Here is an 18,672-nt window from a genome sequence, read left to right as displayed (position 1 = left end):
TAGACACCTAGTCTTTATAAATCCCCAGGGGGAGGCAAAACCTCAATATATATCTTGACCATGTTCAAACCTAAACAGAATTTATCTGCAGTCAGCCAAACACAAAGGATCCAGGTGTTACAAGAACTTTCCAAAATCTGAGAGATTTGAAATGAATAGTGCATTGTTTTTAATATCTGTGCACTTTTTGTTTGTTGGTTGCTAATTGATTGCCTCCCACCTCATTACCTGTGTGCAAGGCAAAGTGAGTGACTTTTGGTCTGTGACTGCCATTAACTTTCGTGATGTGGCTATGTATCTGTCATGCTGTTATAGTTTGCACTCTTCCCAGGCAGAGGAAAGGTGCCAAATTAGTATTGTGCATATAGTCTCCTTTGAGATAAATTACACCACTTTTGTAGATTGCCTGATGTTGAGTGGTTGGAAAAATACGTTGCATTATGTTCTTATCTGAATCTATTTCCATGATAATGTGGAGCAGGGTGGCTATACCATCAAACTGGTTTACATTTCTTATTAGGCATTGCATAATTATTCTCTTTGGAATTTGTAAAGGTTGTGTTGCATACAAAATTATCTTTTGTTTATGCTTTTGTTATAGAGATGATGATGACATCAATGATGTTGCCTCTATGGCTGGAGTTAACCTAAATGAAGAAAATGCCCGAATCATGGCAACCAATTCTGACTTGGTTGGAACACAGATACAGTCTTGTAAAGATGAGCCCTTTCTTGCAGCTATCCCTTTACATAAGCGCATACTAGAAATGGGTGAGAAGTACCTCATTTGTTTTTGATAGTAGTTCCTTTAGATCTGTTCATTTCAAGTTTGTTTTGGTTCAGGCACAGTGTGCTGTAGCTTTCTGAACTGGTGTAATTAAGCTACTGTAAGTATTTTTTTTATGCAAGTAGTTTCATAATATCTTGTTTCAAATTGCAACAAAACAATTCTTACATTTAATACTTTGTTTCTCTTTTGCCTTCCATCCAAGGATCTCAGTGTCATGTGAACATTAATTAATTTTCCAAATGCCCCTTTCAGGTAGGGTATTATTCACATTTTACACATCAAGAAGCTAAGACACAGAGGTAAAGTAACTTTCAGGTCCAAGAGCATTTCTTTGAGTGAGTATAGTCCAGAACTCCTGCATTTTTCCTCTAGTGGCTGAGCAAATGACTGAGATTGTATGACCAGATGTTTTTCTTAAAAAAAAATATATAGATACATGTACCTATTTTTAATTTCTACAATGCCTTAAATTCCATGGAATTTATACCACAGTGGAGATAAAATTATTTATTCTACCAGTTGAAAAACAAATGTTATGAATTCATTCTTCAATTTAAAAAAGTTAAAATTAGTAACACTGTAAAAAAATAAATAGAAGGGAAATTTATTATACTGTACTCAGTATTTTTTCCTATTACTGTAACTGGGTGAGCTTGTAATGTTCACATAGGCCAGATCCTGTGATACCTATTAGGTTTTATGCAGTCCTCTTCTATGGTTGCTATAATTCTTGAAAAACTGTTAATGCTCAGTGTTTGTAATATTCTTTCACCTTAACCTTGAGACTGAAAGGATGGACAGGTGTTTATTTCCAACACACCTGGAATGATTGGAAGACAGTTCTTTCCCTGTCTTCCTTTGAGAGGAGACTAGCTGTAGGAGACCAGCTCCCAGCACTGTGCCCAGCTCCAGGGCAACCTTAAGCTGTGCATGGGGCAAGAAGCAGAGGCCTTGGCAGCTGGAACTGTTCTGGAGTTGTAAGAGAGGTTTAGTAAGAGTGTGGGAGACTGCCTCCAGTTAGTTGGTTGGCAGGACGGGACATTCCTCCATATTTTGACCCAAGGAGCTGAGTCAGTTCAGTGGCAGCAGGGTCACCATAGAGCTCCCTGATCATCTTACCCTGGGTGGACTAATAGGGAGCAATGCTCTACCTCCCTCTTGAACAGAGGAAAAGTGGACTGTGGGATACTGGGGTTATCCCACTACAGGTATTCAGACTGGTGTGGGAAGAGAGTTCTTCCTTGTTGTAAGTGCTCTCAGTTTTTTTTTGTGGAAGATCCAGTTCTCTCTTGCAGAAAAACCCGTTGAACTCTTTTTGTGCTGGGAGAAAAGCTTTTCTCCTGGCAGAAATGTAATGTGTATCCATAGCCTGAACAACAAAAAGTGGTAAGGGCTTGCCCACCTTTCACATTAATGTTTTTTTTTTTCAGGGAGAAGAGCAAGGTAGACTAGGATCCACTTAAATGCCCAATAAGTGGAATAGGATCTCACTCATAGCATCTAAGAATGTCAGGAAAACTATTTTATTGTCCTTTAGAATAATGTTTTTAGAGGTACCAAATTTCCTTCAAAGCTGAAGTTCCATTTTCAAAACGCTTTTGGCATTTATGAGCCTTAATCTTATTGTTTTGAATTTCTACAGGTTTTTAAGGAGTCAGTCACCTGACTGTCTTCAAAAATTTGGGTCTTAGTCTTGCTAAAAATCAATTGGTTTTAGGGTTTTAAGTTGCACAGGTGCTTTTGAAAACGTAACCCTTGGTTTCATTCTCAGTAAATTCAAACTTTTTTACTTAAGCCTCTTAAGTCTTTATAGCATTGCAACCTATATATATGTATGGCAGTCAGTTTTCTTATAGGGTTAGGGTTATAGCGGGAAAAATAAATGCTGTGTAAATCCATAATTATCCTATTGCAGTGTCATGATGATGGTGTTATGGGAAAATATTAACACACGTTCTCTGAATCTGGTGTTACCAACTTTCAGTACAAGTGTTTTGAAACAGTATCAATAGGAGTGCTATCCTGGTGTGTTGCACAAGAATACAAAAAAAAAAAAAGAATGAGAGTTACTTATGAAGGTGCCATGTGTAAGCCTTAGCTATTTTTTCCTGGCATAACAATTATTGTATGACTTGTATGTGTAATTAAAAGTGTAGGACTTACACAAATCTGTACATGCTTTGGGAATCATACACCAGTATTCATCTTGCCTTTTGGAGTTTGCATCTTTGAGGAACAAATCATTATGGCTATTTTGAAGCTTTACTGGCTTCTTGGAAAAGTTTTGTTTTCAGTGATAACTTTTAAGAACAGCTGCATGGATTTACATTTCACAAAGCAATGTATCCAAGTGAACAGCCACTTCAAGTGATCTCCTGCAGCCACTAACAGAGTTTTATTTTGGCTTTATAGATAGGCTTTTATAGTTTTGAAACTGGTTGTGGGATTCACTTGTGGCTACTATGTAGGATTTACAGCTCTTAAGGAGAGAATTTCTGCAGCTGAGTTTAAAGCTTTTAGAAGCTTTGTTTCCATTGTGTGTGGCCAGATTTGGTTGATCACACAGGAATGTATAAAATTAGTTTGTGCTACTGGGCACTTAAAATAATGACATTGAGTATTACAGAATTCAGTTTTACCATGTGTTGCTATGGCTAGGCATGCCAGGACGCAGGCAAGGAGCCTGTGACATTCTTAAGCACATTAGGAAAGGAGAGTCTCTGTTACACCCCTGTTATTCTACGTTTTTTGTTATGCCTGCTGATGAACAAGGTGAAATACATTGGATATAAGAGAAAGCAGTGTATCTGAAAGATTTGCCATTGTAACTTATTTTCTATCTTTAAACCCAGTCGTATTTAGCAGTCAGCTAAGTTTTAAGGCACCTTTGTAATGTTTTAGTAAAAGAAAGGCTTGGCGTATATACAGTATTAGGAAACTGTTATTCACTCTTTTCTCAGAAGCTGGTTCTTTCAAGTTTTCTGTAATATTAATCTCCTCTCTCTTTTCTGAGCAAGAGTTCTGTAGAGAAACTCAGTAGTTTTCCCCAAAGGCTGTTTCAGAGATTGTGCTTCCATTCACCAGAGTCAGAATATAAACTGCTAAAGTGAGAGCAGATGCTATTTAGTCTCTGGCAGTGACCAGCAGCCAAATGCCTCAAAGTTATAGAAAAGAGATTTCTTCTTAAAATATTGTACATTCTAATCTCTACCGTAAGTTGGCAGCATTATAGTTTGAAGTTTATTTTAAATATAAATAAATATTATTTTATTTTCCTTCTAAATGTAACGAATGAAAGGTGCATTAATGGAAAGACACTAGTCGACTTCCCACATGCCTTCCCTCTCCAATTTCATGTCTTGTCATCTTTGGCTAGTAATTACTGCCATTTGTTCATGAAGGAAGACAAGGATTTTGATTGTTTCAAACTGCCTTGATTCAAAGTCAAGAATGAATGTTTTTGCACCAGGCAGTATATTTTTGTTGCTACTCCAGCCGAGGTCATAAAGCTTAAATTCTGATTCTTCTGTATGGCAGTGCAACATAATGGCATCTAACATTTAAAGAACCATATTTAAAGTCTCTAACTTCTCTTGTTCTTGCTGGTTCTGTTTGTGTATGCATTTTTAACAAACTTTTTAGACCCTTTTGCTTGCTCCATTAGCACACCTGGGTAGTATTTCCTTGATGAGCCGAGAAAAATTGATTAAATCCACACCATGGTTCCAATTACCCAGTAAATAATAGTGAAAGTTCCTAACTCTATAGTCAGTTTTCATTTGAAAGAAAACATGAAAAATAAACTATAATCATTTTTGGTTGTTTCATTTTTAGTCAGTCTTTGTTTTTTTGGTGAATACAAATCGCTTGGCTTCATGAGATCTTGGAAAACTAGCTCTGAAGTTGATATTTTGTTTCTATTGTTCGACAAACTAGCAAGATTAATACATAACATGTCGTGGCTTGTAAGTGGGTTATTGCTAGAGTGGCAGTTTACTTTTTTGGTTCGTAGCTGTCTTGGGAAAAGTAGAAACTCCCTGATTCAGGAATTATTATAGTAACAGTCTGATTGTGAGAAGAGATACAAATTAGGCTACAATTTATGTGATAGTCCCTTTTAATAAAAGGTGATGGGACATAAAAGTAGGTTGGAACAAAAGATGAATTTATTTATATACACTGACAATGACATCTAAGAAAAAAGGGAAAAGATATGAAAAGCAAGGAAAAAAGAAGAGGTTTTCTTAGAACATTGTTAATGTACAGGAACAAAATAAGACTGACATGTATTGTAGAATATACAAGTAATATTAACTATATGAAATCTCAAAATTGACCTGAAGTGTCTAAGAGGCATTAACTTTACTTTTCCACAAATGCATTGAGCCTCTAGACAGGCTGCTGTGAATGAGAGAAGCTGTAGATCAGAAACAGCCTATTTGAGTTGAATCATCCATTTTCTTGCTAATGCAGGGTTGTTTTCCAATGCATATTTATAATGTTCAGTCTGGTCTAGCAATAAATGTACCAAGTAATGGGGATTCTTTCTCTACCATTTAGGCTAGTGACTATTCCACAATCTAATGCATTGTATTATCTATAAAAATCCTGTTGTTCATCCTCAATTTTCCTTTTCCCACTACACTTGTTATAGGTAGAGGCTAAGAGAGAACCCCCACTGCTAGCCATATCTAACCCATTGCAACTATCAAACTTATTTCTATTTTGTTTATATGTAAAGAATCATGATTCACTGGGAGAGTCATGGATAATTTTTTCTACCTCTCATTCATTTGGAATCATTGTAAGTTGTGAAACTTTCTGGTTTTGAGTAATAATTTGGTATTTGTATATTATGTGAGACAGTCTAATAAATCTAACCATGCATTCAGTCTTTTACATTTACAAGATATGCCATATGTTTAAATTTTTCCTATTCATAAGAAATTGCAACTGTAGGGCCTTGCCTATTCAGAATAAATTGATAGGCAAGGACACACTGGGAGAGGTGCAACCCAATTATCATGAAACTTGAAAATGCACCTCTTTGATGCATCCGAATTCTCCTAACCTGGGAATTAAGAGGCCTGAAGTTGTTCTTAAATACAATGTCTGCAGGGCAGCTCAGCATGCTACTGTGAAGCCATTGTCTCTGTCAATGTAAGAGTTAGGTTCAACATAATTTAGATTTTACATTTTGCTACTGTTTATATAACATATTCTTAAGTCCTGTTTGCCAGCATTGATGGTTCTTCTGCCTTGATCAGTGTTCTTAAAACCATTCTGTGTTTGGGTGTCTACTTTATGAATTAATAGAAAAGCACAAAGAAAATAAAAAGATTAAAGGGTTAAAAGCATATGTATGTTTCATATTTTGGAGTATAAGTTATGTTACAGTTGTACTGAATCTACACAATAGTTGCATCATGGAATAAAACAGCAGCATGTGTGTATATTTTGAATAAATAAGCTGAATGCTCAGGAGGGCATTTTGTATTATGTTAGAATCACCTAAAAAAATCTGGCCTTGTTCCATAAAGAGTATTCCAATAACTTTTAGAGCCTTCTGTCTAATTTTCACTGAGCATTTGTTATTAGTTTAATAATAAATAGAGGCATTCTGTCATCCCTATTCTGCCTGTCTGTTTACCAACAGTTACATTCATGTTTGAATAAGTTGACACTTGTACTATTGATGATGTGCTTTCAAATATGCAACAGTGCTAACATAAAAGTATACTTATGGCTGTAGTTGGTTTACTGAAGATGGCTTTTATATCTGCTTAGATTGTCATTGGTGTTCTGATGTTTAGAGCCATCTGATTGCCCACTGGATTACTATGCATGTTATTTTTTTGCTTCTCCTTGTTCTGTTATGTTAAAATGATTTTGTTGTTTTCACCATTGGACTATAACTCTTTATTCTTGAATCAATTTGTCTTCAAACTGAAATGTGGTTTGAAATGTTACCATTTCTCCACCAGAATTTTTCTATCATGATGGTTTCCTACATTCCTGTGGAAATTACTCTTGAGTGTCTTTGGAGGTAGTTTTAATATTTGCATAATGCTTGCCCTTCTTAAGCATAACCTTTTGAAGTTGTGCATTGTTCTGACAACATGGGCAGCCCACCCAGCCTATGCTTATATGATTATTTTCCTTGTTTCTAGGTGCTTCTTTTAAGTAAGAATTTTTCCATTAGGTATTGTATCTTATCATTTAATTTGCAAAATTGTTTGCATCCCAAGTATGTAAGGTCCATTTCAATTCTTATAAAGGAACCTGCAGAGACATGACACATTGCATGAAGAACTTTTAAATATGGCATTTGAAATTTGAAATATTTTCATGTTCATTGTTATTTAGTTCATATTATATATATATTTGTCACAGTGAAAAGATAATCTCATTGATTTAATTTGTTTTGAAATTTTAAAATATGCATCGTTATCATTCATTTTTAACACAAATATCCAGAACCTTCATCTAGCATTTTGAGATGGGAAAAGGAAATTAGTTTATGGTGCTTGTTTATTTGATACTTTCTTTTAATTTTGTGTTATTGATAATGTTAAACAATTTAGTGAAATGTTTTACTTTTAAGTAATAATGATGTTTCAACATTCCTTTAAATAAAAAAATGCTTTGGTCTTAGTATAAGCAGCAGTATTGCCAAATAAGCATAATTAATAGGCATTTAAACATGTTGTTAAACAGTATTATTGTTCTATGTTTTTTAATAGGTCGAGGATTAGACTTTCTGTTCTACAAGATGTCCCAACATGTATGGGAATGGTAACTTCAGTACCACCTGAGAGCTTGGAGTTTGCCTTTCAGGAAAAGGTAAGACAGCTTGTGTTCAATATTTTTTTGTGTATTTCTAAGGTTTTCTTTTTATTATTCTTGTTGGTTCTGATATGCATCAACACAAAACAGACTTTATTATGTTTTCAGCAGTGCTATTTATATTTAGTAAACAGCATTGATGTTCTTCTATCAAGCAGCAATTCCTCAGAAATAAACTAAAATTGTTACATTTTTTCAGACCATCAGATTTATAAATAAAATTCAGTTGGTCTCTTCAGTCATAACTTTTTGTGGATTTTACTGTAACTGAACCAAGAACATGGCCATACTTGCCCCAGTAACAGATGGAGAATTAAAGTTCTGTTTTCATAGTACCATATCATACTTCTATTTATGCTTCTTATCTAGTGGTATAGCCTTTAATGATCCTGTTGTCCCTGGAGGGTGGTTCTGGCCTTCAGGGCCTTCCATAACACCTCCTGCTGTCTCAGAATAAGGGTTTGTCTGTGAATTGCTTGAAGTTCTTGAGATCTTCAAAGGAGGGTCAAGCTGGGAGCACCATTCCATGGAGACTCATCATATGATAGAAACAGGTGGTACACTCCACCTCATGTTTAATTTGTCAGTAGTAAACCCGGGGTTGTAAAATAGGAACAATAAAAAGAAAACCTTAGAGAACCATTCAATATTGCAATAAAGCTGACTTACTTTATCTCCATAGGCAGACTCCATGCTCTAGTGGTGGTACTTAATGTCACCAACTCTCAAAACATGCTGGGACATCTTTGTGGAGGGGGAAGTTATGTCAAGGATCTTTAAAGGAAAGAAGAGAAAAGGTAATGCAGTTTCTAAAATGGATTGAAATGACTGCTAATTATCTTTATTTGGCAATTCTGCTGCTCATACTAAGGTTACAATGTTTTTTCAAAGCAAGCTGAAGTTTATCATAAAATCTTCTCCACAATATCTGTCTGTATCCCTCTCAGTCAATTCTTTTTCCCTGAAATGTGAATGTGAATATGTTTTCAAAATACCGCTGCACTTATTTGGCCCCTAAATGTTGTTGTTCCTGCTGCACTTGAACCCAGTCTGTACTGGGATTCAGTGGTCATAATGAGAAGAGCTTTTCTTCAGTAATGAGTATGTACAGTACCTGATTGTATTTTGAGAACTCAATGTCTTAGTCCCTAGATAGGCTGCCCCATCTGAGATCATTTTCCAGTCCCCCAAGTGCATTCTTATTAAGGTGATAGGCTAAAGCCTTCATTTCTGAGAGGTGAGACTGTATATAATCCAGTTATTCCCTGACTTGCTCTCAGGGTTATATACCCTTCTAGTGGCTGACTAATACATAGTAGGTTCCTGCAATAGATTTCCTGAAGGAGCCCTTGAGTACTAGTATGCAGTGACCTGGAAGCAGTTTCCTCAAAGTAAGATAGGATTTGTTTGCCAGAAGGTTCACAGCACTCGCAGAAAATTATTTAAAACAAACATGAAATATATATGCACATTCCCTTACATGTGCTTGGTCTTCCCCTAGTGTCATAATATAGACATAACTTAGTCCACCAAGTTGTGGCCTGCTTCTTGTAGACCCCAACTTGTCAGTCTCCATCCTTGCATGTATGCCTACTCTCACTGGCACTTCTGAGGCAGCTTACCTCAATTTACCCAAGCTCTGTTCCCCTTTTTTAGACCCAAGGTCCTGTAATAATTTAGCATCTTTTTTTAATCTTAAACTAACCTTGGGAAGAGTAAACAATTCTAGATTTGCTAGGCCCAGGAGTGAATATAGTTTCCCTGTTTTTCTGTTTCCTTGTTTTTTTCCTCAAAGACTTGGATCAGTACCATTATTTTGCCTTTCCAGTTTGGTCCCTCTGACAGCCCTTTTTAATCTAATCCTATAGCGAGTAACCCATTCCCAAAAGACGCATATTCCTGGAGAGTGTTTTACATATTTCAGATAATCAGATCTGCTATCTTTGAAACAGATTGTGGTTGTAATCTTTGTGTCTAGTGAGGTTCTTGTTTGTTCAGTTGCCTTATGGCCTGTACACATTCCAGGTCTAATCTCCTCTTTGGCTTTTCAGCTTCTCTCAAGTATTGTGATGCAACTTAATGGGAGTGGACATTTCTGTCCATTCCTGTGGGCTGGGAATAAGTTGTAGTTTTCAGAAATCTTTTAGCCTTCAGCACTTCTTACAAATTATAGAGTCCTCTACTGGTAGGGAAGAAATCTCATTTTTTGAAAGCTATTATTTCTTGGATCTCTCTAATCATGCTGGCATCTTCCCTTCATGTCCACTTACCAACTGATCTTTTGTCCCACATTTCACCAAACACGCTTATTTTTCTTTATGTTGGTCAGCCTATGAATCTAGATGCCCTTCCCTGATTCATGATGTCCTCCTCTGTAGCTTTCCTTGCCAGTTTTCTCCAGTTATCGAAACAAAGTTGTGTTTGGGGACTGTTTTTTGGTGAGAGACACCACTGAAAATAATTATCCTTCAACTGTGTAACTATCTGGCTTAAAGACTGAATTTTGCAAGCTAGATTGTCTTATTGTGTCTAGTTTAGGTCAAGCCTCTTACTGAACTTCCTCAAGCAATTTTTTTTCAGCAGAAAAGGAGATGCTGGCCCCAGCCTGTTCTTGTCCCACTTCAGGCTGTCGCCTACCCCGAGCACAGGGAAGAGCCCGGTGCCAGCCCCAGCCTCACCCTCACGCTTCCCTTCCCCTCATGGCCCTTTCCCCTCCCTCACAGACTACCAGACTTACCTGCTTGGGGAGGGGGGGAATACACCTATGCTGATCTCATAAGAGTGAATTTACCTTGTATATAATGAATTTGGGGTATAAAAAGGGTCATCACATAAGAGTGGATTCACATATACAAAACTTGCATAAATCGAGGGAATCTTGTATGTTACATAGGATTTGTATAACTACATAGATACCTCTTTCTTTAATGCCTGCTTTCTCTTGTGGTGAAAATGACAGCATATTTTCAAGATACTTACCTGTATGTTTTGGAGTTGTTCATAGGTTGGGTTTTTTTGGTTGTTTTTTTTTTTTTGTGGGGGTGGGGGAAGGGGGTGTTAAAGTTATTGTGCTGATGTTTTACCACAGTCCCTAAATTTGCAAAATACCTTCTGGGAATGTACCTCAGTGTTTGTAGTTTTTAACAGGTGTTGAAATGTCACTATTGATTACACCTCAGGAAACCTGGAGAAGCTCCCAAACACCCCATATCTATCCAGCAATAGCTTTCATAAGTCAAACATATCTTCTCATAGAATAAAAATTAACTTGTTAAAAAAAAGCATATGGAGTATGCCAACTTTGGGGTCTTCCATGATTTATATTTCAATGGGCAGTTACATTGTGGTACTATATAACCGTAATTTAGTTAACTTTTTGCGTGTGAAAATTAGCTAAATGACTAGCATACGCCAGAATCTAACATTGTGAGGGTGCGTACTATACATGTCCAGTTTCAATACATCTATCTTAGTCCGAGCTTTGAAAACTTTTACTGTTCCCTTCTTGAACAGTGACTATTAACTTAACTCATTGTCTATTAAAATAAACATTTTATAATGCTTAAAGGTTTTTTTTAGTATTTTAGCATTTAAAACTTAAAGCAATGCAACAGAATAAGTGATTTCTCTTTTTTCCCCTAATACTATAAGTTGGAAGTCTTTAGGGGGAGAAAAGGAAGACTGAGGCATGCTGAAGGAGGTGTGCTGTGAGGAGAAGAGAAGACAAAGAACGTATTGAATTTGGAAACAAGAAGGAATCGAGGAAGTAGTAATCAGTGGAAAAGCATAAAAATACAGGAGAATCCAGGTTTAAAAAATTCAAATAGTTTGATTATAATAACTACAGGCTGGATATCTGTGAGGGTCAGGGACTACTTTAGGGTTGAGTACTCTTCTACATGGAAGTAGAAGAAGTGTTTGGATGTAATACTAACAGGTGGCCCACACTGAATTCTTAAGATTTATTTGAGACCATAGATGTGTCCTGCCTGTGCTCTTCTGCAGCTGCTGCTGAGTAATATAATATAAAGTATTTGTTTAGGCATTCAAAAGCCTTGAAGGAAACAAAAGAAGGACTCAGGTTCATACACCTTACATTACAAGTCAGGATAAATCTGGTTCTTTATTCATATTTAGATCTGAATCTTGCAGTTTCTCCCACACCTGTTGTAGGGGTGACCAGCAATGAATAGCTGGAGAAGTTTGGGGACAACATGATTCTTAGTCTTGTGTCTCAAACTTACCAGTATTACAGGGAAGTGATTTAAGAAAGGAATGTAAACCTTCAAAGACCATCGCCATGACAGGGCTGTTAAGAATACTACTCTCTGAAGTTGACTGATCTCTGAGTAAAATCATGTTTTTTTTTTACCTCCCTGCTGAACTCAGGACCCTCCAGGAAGCCCAGGAATTAGGCTTAGGTCACAGGTCAGCAATGTATAGTTCACTGCCAGATCCAACCCAGGGAGCCATTTTATCCAGTCTGTGGAGACTTAGGGCTTTAGCAGTGTTTTGGGGTGGGTGGGACTTTGCCTAGGTGCCAGGAAGAAGTGGTGGTAGGTAGCACTGTTACAGGGTGGGTAGCAGTGACTCAGCCCAAGCCATGGCTGGAGCCAGAGTTGGAAGTGGCCTGTACTTGACGCTGAGCTCTGTTAAAGTGACCCAGCACTGCAGGATGCTGCCAACCCCTGGCTTAAGCCATGGACAGATGTACAGTTAAGTTGTTCCAAATTCCATTTCAATTGGTGCGCTGCCATAGCCTTTTACCACGTTCCTTCACTCCCTTCATTTGAGTGCTTCAGAATTGCTACAATAGTATGCAAGGTATCCTTTCCATCCATGGGTGTGATTTCCACCCCCCTTCTAGACCCAGGGGTTCAATAGTGGAGAGGCATGCATGCAGAGGTTGCCCTGCTCCCTAGGGCTATCCCCAGGGCTGAAGAGGAACATTTATTGCATGTGTCTCATGTTCTCAAGATTGCAGAGGCTGGCTAAGCTCAGCAAACAGTGCTCACTGGTTGACTGCCCCTCTCTTTCCCCCTCCCAACCCATAGGGGGAATGGAGAGAGAGCAGAGCACTGTGGGATACCAAAGAACTGACTAACTCCCTGTCATACTAGAAATGCTTCAAAATGAGGTGCGTTTTAGGCTCTAAATATACAAAAAGAAGAGACAAGGTTAGTATTCCAAAAGGTTTAGGTTTTTGTCCTTAGGCTATTTTTTTGGTGCAAATAAATTCAATTTGTAGAGAATCTGAACTTTGCATCTTTATTTTCTTGTTTTCGTATTTATCCAATAGTTGCATGGACAAGAAACTGCGCCTAACTATTTATTTTGCTAGAGCCAAAAACTCCCCAACCTCAACTTGCAAGAAGTTGGTGTACTAGGTCCTTGTTCTGGCAGTGCAGCCCTAACACCCTTGCCCACCATCTGCCCCGAGGTGCATGTGCACCTGCTGCCAGCACCTGTCACCTGCTTCGAGCTCTGTGACAGGTGGCAGGGGCCAACCCAGAGCCCGGGCTGGCTGTGGTAGGCAGCCAGGAGGCTGCAAGCAGCTGAACTGAGGTCTGTGGAGCCCCAGCCCGGCTCATTGCTGACAGCGGGTACATGTGCACCTCAAGGTAGATGGCAGTGAAGAGTCCAGGGCTGCACTGCCACAACAAGGATTGGGCCCCTTGCAGCTCCCCCACCATTGTCCCCAGGTGCTCTTGCACCTGCCACCAGCAGCAAGCTGAGCTGGGGCTCTGCAGACCTCAGCGTAGCAGATTGCAGCCTTCTGGCTGCCTGCCACAGCTGGCTGGGCTCTGCCATGGAACCTGGGCTGCTTGCAGCAGGTGGCAGGGAGGCTGCAAGCCACTGCATCAGGGTCTGCAGAGCCTCGGCCTGGCTCATTGCTGGCAGCAGGTGTACACGTGCCTCTGGGCGAACAGTGGGGGAGCTGTGAGGGGCCTGATCCTTGTTGCGTGATAAGACAGCCCCAACTCCTTCCCTGCCATCCTCCCCAAGGCATGGGTGCCAAGCAAAATGCCTTTGTGTGTCACACTCTGGCACATGTGCTGAGGATTGCTGACCTCTGTGCTAGAACAGGAGTGTTGTGTTGGAAATGCCAGGAAGATTATGTGCACTCTAATATTAATGCCATCAGAAATGGATATCCATTTTTACCGATCCTAAAATTCAAGGAAACGTTAATGTTTTGACATTTTTGCCTCAAACCTCCATGTACATCTACAACATAATTCATCTATTAGATTTTAGTTGGCTAAATTTCCCCTCTTACTTGCATATTGTCTTTTAGTTGTGACTAATTTTATTTTGTATTGACTGTCAGTTTTGCTTACATGTGTATACATTACAGAATGGTATGTGCCCCATTTGGGTTTGATAATGCAAGTCTGACTTTTACAAAATATTTCTTACATCTGTAGTCCCATAAGACTTCATTTGCACAAGTCACTGTTGCTGCATTCGGGTCTGCGTGACCAGTTCTGCCTTCTGTTACATGTACAATTCTATTACTTTGGCTGAGGATTAGTTGGGGGTCAAGAAAGTTTTTTTTTCATATTGTGATAAAACAAGGATCAGTTTAAAATGTGTTTGTCTGATGCTAAGTTCCTTAAGGTTACACCTGCAGTGTGAAACTATTGACAACTTAAGTTAATTTTAAGAGATAATAACTTCATAGTGTCATTAAAAAAATTAATATCAGACATATGTGACATAGTCAATTCAGCTCTGGGAAGTGGGGAATGATGTACTGTAGTGATGTAATAAAATATACATTTAAATAGACACTGCAGATCAAAAAAAATTGAAGGAAAGATGAGCAGAGAGAGAGCTTCAGGAAACATAATCTTTTTCATATGGCTTAGTAAAAAAATCAGTTATAATAGCTGTATCTACAAACAGAATTCAGAAGCAATTTTCACTTTGGGCTGTATTACTTCAACAATTTTATACATCTGAATAATTTTTTGTAGCAGAGAATGCTACTGTGGTGCATATGGAAAAAATGCCAAACCATTTTGTTGGAAGATGGTTGTTGTAAGTCTTGTATCATGACAGATTTGTTTGAAATATGCATTTTTTAATCAACTGACTTTCTCTTGTGCCATTGCCTAAAGAAAGAATTTACTGCAGTGCCCCCTGCTGGTGAATGGCAGCTTACTGTTTCAGTAGTGTCAGTGATTGACTGAACCAAACCCATTGCTGACATAAAGCCAAGGGTGATGCTGAAGACTGCCAGTTCATTTTAAATCACATCATTAAAATAACAGAAGTATATATCAATATAAAACTACTGTTCACTGATTCTTCTTCATTTTTTAGACATGTGATGGTTTACTGCTGTTGAGTTTGGCTGGAAAAATAGGAACACTTCGAAAATAATATTTGTTTTTAAACCTCCCAAGGTTTTATTTGCCTGTCTCCTTCCTTTCAAATGAAAATTGTATTTCTAATTAGCAATTCAGGAAACGCTTTAAGGGCGTGAACTTTCTAAAACACTTTCCCTGTAATATTTTACTCACAAACACTTTTTTTTCAGAAGTGTGTTCAGTTTAATCATTATAAAAACACTAGTACAATATAAACCCATTATCTTTAGAATGTTCTGTCCATTAATAGAGGGTCATATCCTGTAGTCATCACATAAAATGCCCATTGATTTCCATGGGAATTTTTTCCTGATCTTACAAAGGAAGTCCCAGTGAGGGGAATAGAATATAAAGTTCCAGTCCTGCAAACGCATATTCATGTAAGTCCCTTTGGGACTACTCATGTACCTAAGTGTTTACCAGGTGCGGCTGAAGCTTGTAATATATAACTAGAAATGCATTTTCAGCACTTCTTAATTATTGTGATAAATGAGGAATTGTTAAATGCCATCAATATTGCTGCTTTATTGGTAAAGGAAAATTTAATTTTTCCATGTATCAGCAAATGCAGGTATTTTAATGTGTAATTTATCTTACTGTTGCTTTCTCAAGACAACAGTTCTTTATAATAGATGATTAATAGCATTTAAACAATAGCATCACCATTTTGCACAATGAAGAAGATAATGGAGTTTAGGAATATTTTTTTGATTCAGTAACAACACTGTCTTCATTGATAAAGGTAAGAATTATTACCTATATTGACCATTCTTTCCATAACCTGCTAGGGCAAGAGCAAGATTTAGACAAAACATGAAGGTGCCATTGATTGACTAGAACCAAACAGATCTTTACCAGTTCTATCTGTTGGAAATAGATTTTTAGTAATTAGATTCTAAAACCTCTTTTTCATTCTGAACATGGCAGAAGATAACAAAATAATTTCAAAAGCCATTTCTATCAGTTTTTAGAGAGTACTGCCCTGTCTTTATTCTTTTAAATTTATCCAGTGGCAATTAATGAAACTTAATTTCCTTGTATTCGATAAATACACTGTTTCTAAGAAATTTTTATTACATATAGCTTGCTTTGTGAGTATTCGGTTAAAGTGCATAATAATAATGCTGTTTGCTATATTCTGATCTCATTGAGGTTAATTTGGATTAGCTCCACTGAAAATTGAGGAGTTACTCCTTTTGTATTCAGTGTAAATGTGACAAGAACTTGGCCCATAGTAGGTATATGCTATAGGAATCTACTTGAATAAACTACTGGGAACCTCAAAAATACTTTCCAGCCTTTAAAAATTCTCCAATCCTTCAATTCACCTTTACAACAACCATTTACATAATAAACAAGATTAAAAAAAATCAATTGCACATGTTTTCAGCAGACCATGAATGAATCAACAAAGTTGGATAAGTAACCTTCAAGGACTGTTTGATTTACCAACATGAGAGTCACTTTTACAAACTAGAATTAAATAACACTACTGTACTATAAATGGACAGAAAGGCAAGTACATTTGAAAGGATGAAATAAAACTTTGGAACCTGCATTCAGGCAGGTTTTTAATGAACACTTGGCATCTTTAATATTGACTTGTAACTTGTTATCACTAATAGTGTTTTAGCAGAGCTTCTTTGCCTTTCATGTCTAAAATATCAAGGTTCTTTCCTTTAATACAGAAAACATGGTCTCTCAGAAGTGACCCAGACTCGTAGGGTAGGGGTAGGTAGCATTTTCAATCTGTAGGTTGGAATAACCCACCCTGGGTCAGAGGCTGGTGTGTACTAGGATCTTGCTGCTGCCACCATTCATCCTCACAGTGTCATGGGGAGAGTGTCCACAGCCAGCACTTGTCCCCCACAAGGGCAACTGCAACTAAAGCCCCACATCCATGGGCAGTATCCAGTAATGATTCCATGGGCTGGATCTGGCATTTGGGCCATAAATTGCCAATCCCTGCTGTAGGGGAATGCATGTACCATCTTCAATGGTAGTGTTTCAGGAACCACAAGGAAAATTTGCTTGGGGCCATCTGGCCAGATTGGTCTGGTCGTGTGTTAATGTGGTGGCCTGTTATTGACTGTATAAAACGGGTGAATAACAGAAACATTAGCATAACTTTGAGATTTACTGGCAGAAATTATGTGTGAATTTTTCAAAAGCATGTAAACGCTATAGGATGTTAATGCCCATGGCTTCCAAGTTGTCTAGGCCATGAAGCAGTGTAGCTATGCCCACGTGCTGCTTTTACCAAGTTAATTAGTATGGCTGAGAGATGGTCCTGGATAGTCCGGTTAAGGAAGCAGTCTGCACACTAAGTTTACTAAGTGTATGCAGACACAGCCTTAGGCACTTCGGAAAATTTTACCCATAGACCGTAATTCTTATACAGCCTTAATTACATATATAGGACTTAAAATAAGTACAAGTTGCTCCCTCTTTAAGCTGCCTTTAAAACTGGTAGAACAATATAAAGTAGATTAGTATAAGTGTGATATAAGATGTTAGAAGTTCTCTTTAATATTAAATTCATATTTTCTTTTGTAATATTGTATTACATTTTGTATAATAAACATAAAATTATCAACTGCCCGTTATCCAGAAATTTTATCTTGAAAGAGTGAAGGCAAAAATTATAGATTTTTCCTTCAGACTTTACAGATATCTGAAAAAAAGATTTGTTTCTTAATAAAATTTAGCTATATTTTATAAGCCAAATGTAAAGGTCACCTAATAAACTGATGAATTATCAACATAACAGAAAGAGCAAGATGTATTTATTTCTTTGCTTATTCCAGTATTTTTTTCTGAATATGTTCCTTATCAGTCTTTTCTGGCATATTCTGAAATTTCATCCAAATCTTCGAGGGCTGCTATTTTTTTAAAACCATGCTTTACATGCACTTTTGCACTCTAAATAAGGATCTTGCAGGGCCCTTTGTGAAAGGAAAAGGCATTTTTTACATATTTAAAGTTTTGTATTTGTAACAATCAATGGTGCTATTACCCTGAAAAATCATTGGATTTTTCTCTTGTGGGGGAAGCTAATTTTATTTTATTTTTGTTTCTTCCTTTAGCTAAAAAATTAGGAATTACAGATGTGCCAGCTGAGGTGGTTACCTTTATTTCCCATGCAACACAAAACAGATTAAGAACTGTGATAGAAAAAGTAACAATGATAACGCAGCACCGAATGGAGTCTCACAAAGTAAGTGTGTAGATATTGAATGTTTTAAGGGCGTGAATGCTGTTTAATTGCGTGTGTTGCGATTTCAGAAATAAATTCATCCTTCCCTTTCTAAGCTATCTGTAAGAGGAATGTCTGCACTGTTCATGCAAAACTGGTTTGATCAGACTCTTGCTATACTTAACTAATGGCAACTGGTAGGTGGTTGGCATTACTAGCCTAACCTATCTACTTTTCCTGATAAGTCACCCATAAACTGTTGCCTCAGCATGCTACGTTTGGACTTCTCTGGGATTTCCTCTCTATCCTGTAATGAATGGTCAAGGGGAATGTAATCTCCCTGGTCAGCTTCCTGCTGGGTCAGGCCAAGAAGGTGACTGAAAAGCTGCAGAAATCAGTTTGCATGGGTCAGCTCCAATGATGTCCCCCATCTCTTCCACTTCCTGGTCCAATGCACATCACAT

The 18,672-nt window shown here is 37.6% G+C and overlaps 1 protein-coding gene across 9 annotated transcripts in view; it reads left to right on the top strand.

Moving 5' to 3' along the window:
• Positions 1-18,672, top strand: part of LOC102562823 (transcription initiation factor TFIID subunit 4) — a 214,010-nt gene that overhangs the window by 72,016 nt on the left and 123,322 nt on the right. For 7 of the 9 annotated variants that reach the window (XR_009455290.1, XR_009455289.1, XR_002091939.2 and 4 more), the window contains exons 10-11: positions 602-771; positions 18,099-18,229. Coding sequence is in view for 4 of the 9 variants with exons in the window: in XM_019492905.2 (XP_019348450.2) it covers positions 602-771; positions 18,099-18,229 (301 nt within the window). In the remaining 5 variants the exon portion in view is untranslated. Of the gene's footprint in view, positions 1-601; positions 772-7,533; positions 7,634-8,318; positions 8,434-11,287; positions 13,355-18,098; positions 18,230-18,672 lie in introns of those variants that run through there. The other 2 variants (XR_009455292.1, XR_009455291.1) reach the window with 2 other exon arrangements.

The sequence above is a fragment of the Alligator mississippiensis genome, chromosome 10 (genome assembly GCF_030867095.1).
Source record: "Alligator mississippiensis isolate rAllMis1 chromosome 10, rAllMis1, whole genome shotgun sequence".
Classification (NCBI taxonomy): Eukaryota; Metazoa; Chordata; order Crocodylia; family Alligatoridae; genus Alligator; species Alligator mississippiensis.
The sequence above is the reverse complement of the archived record's forward strand: the minus strand, read 5'-3'. Positions and strand labels throughout refer to the sequence as shown.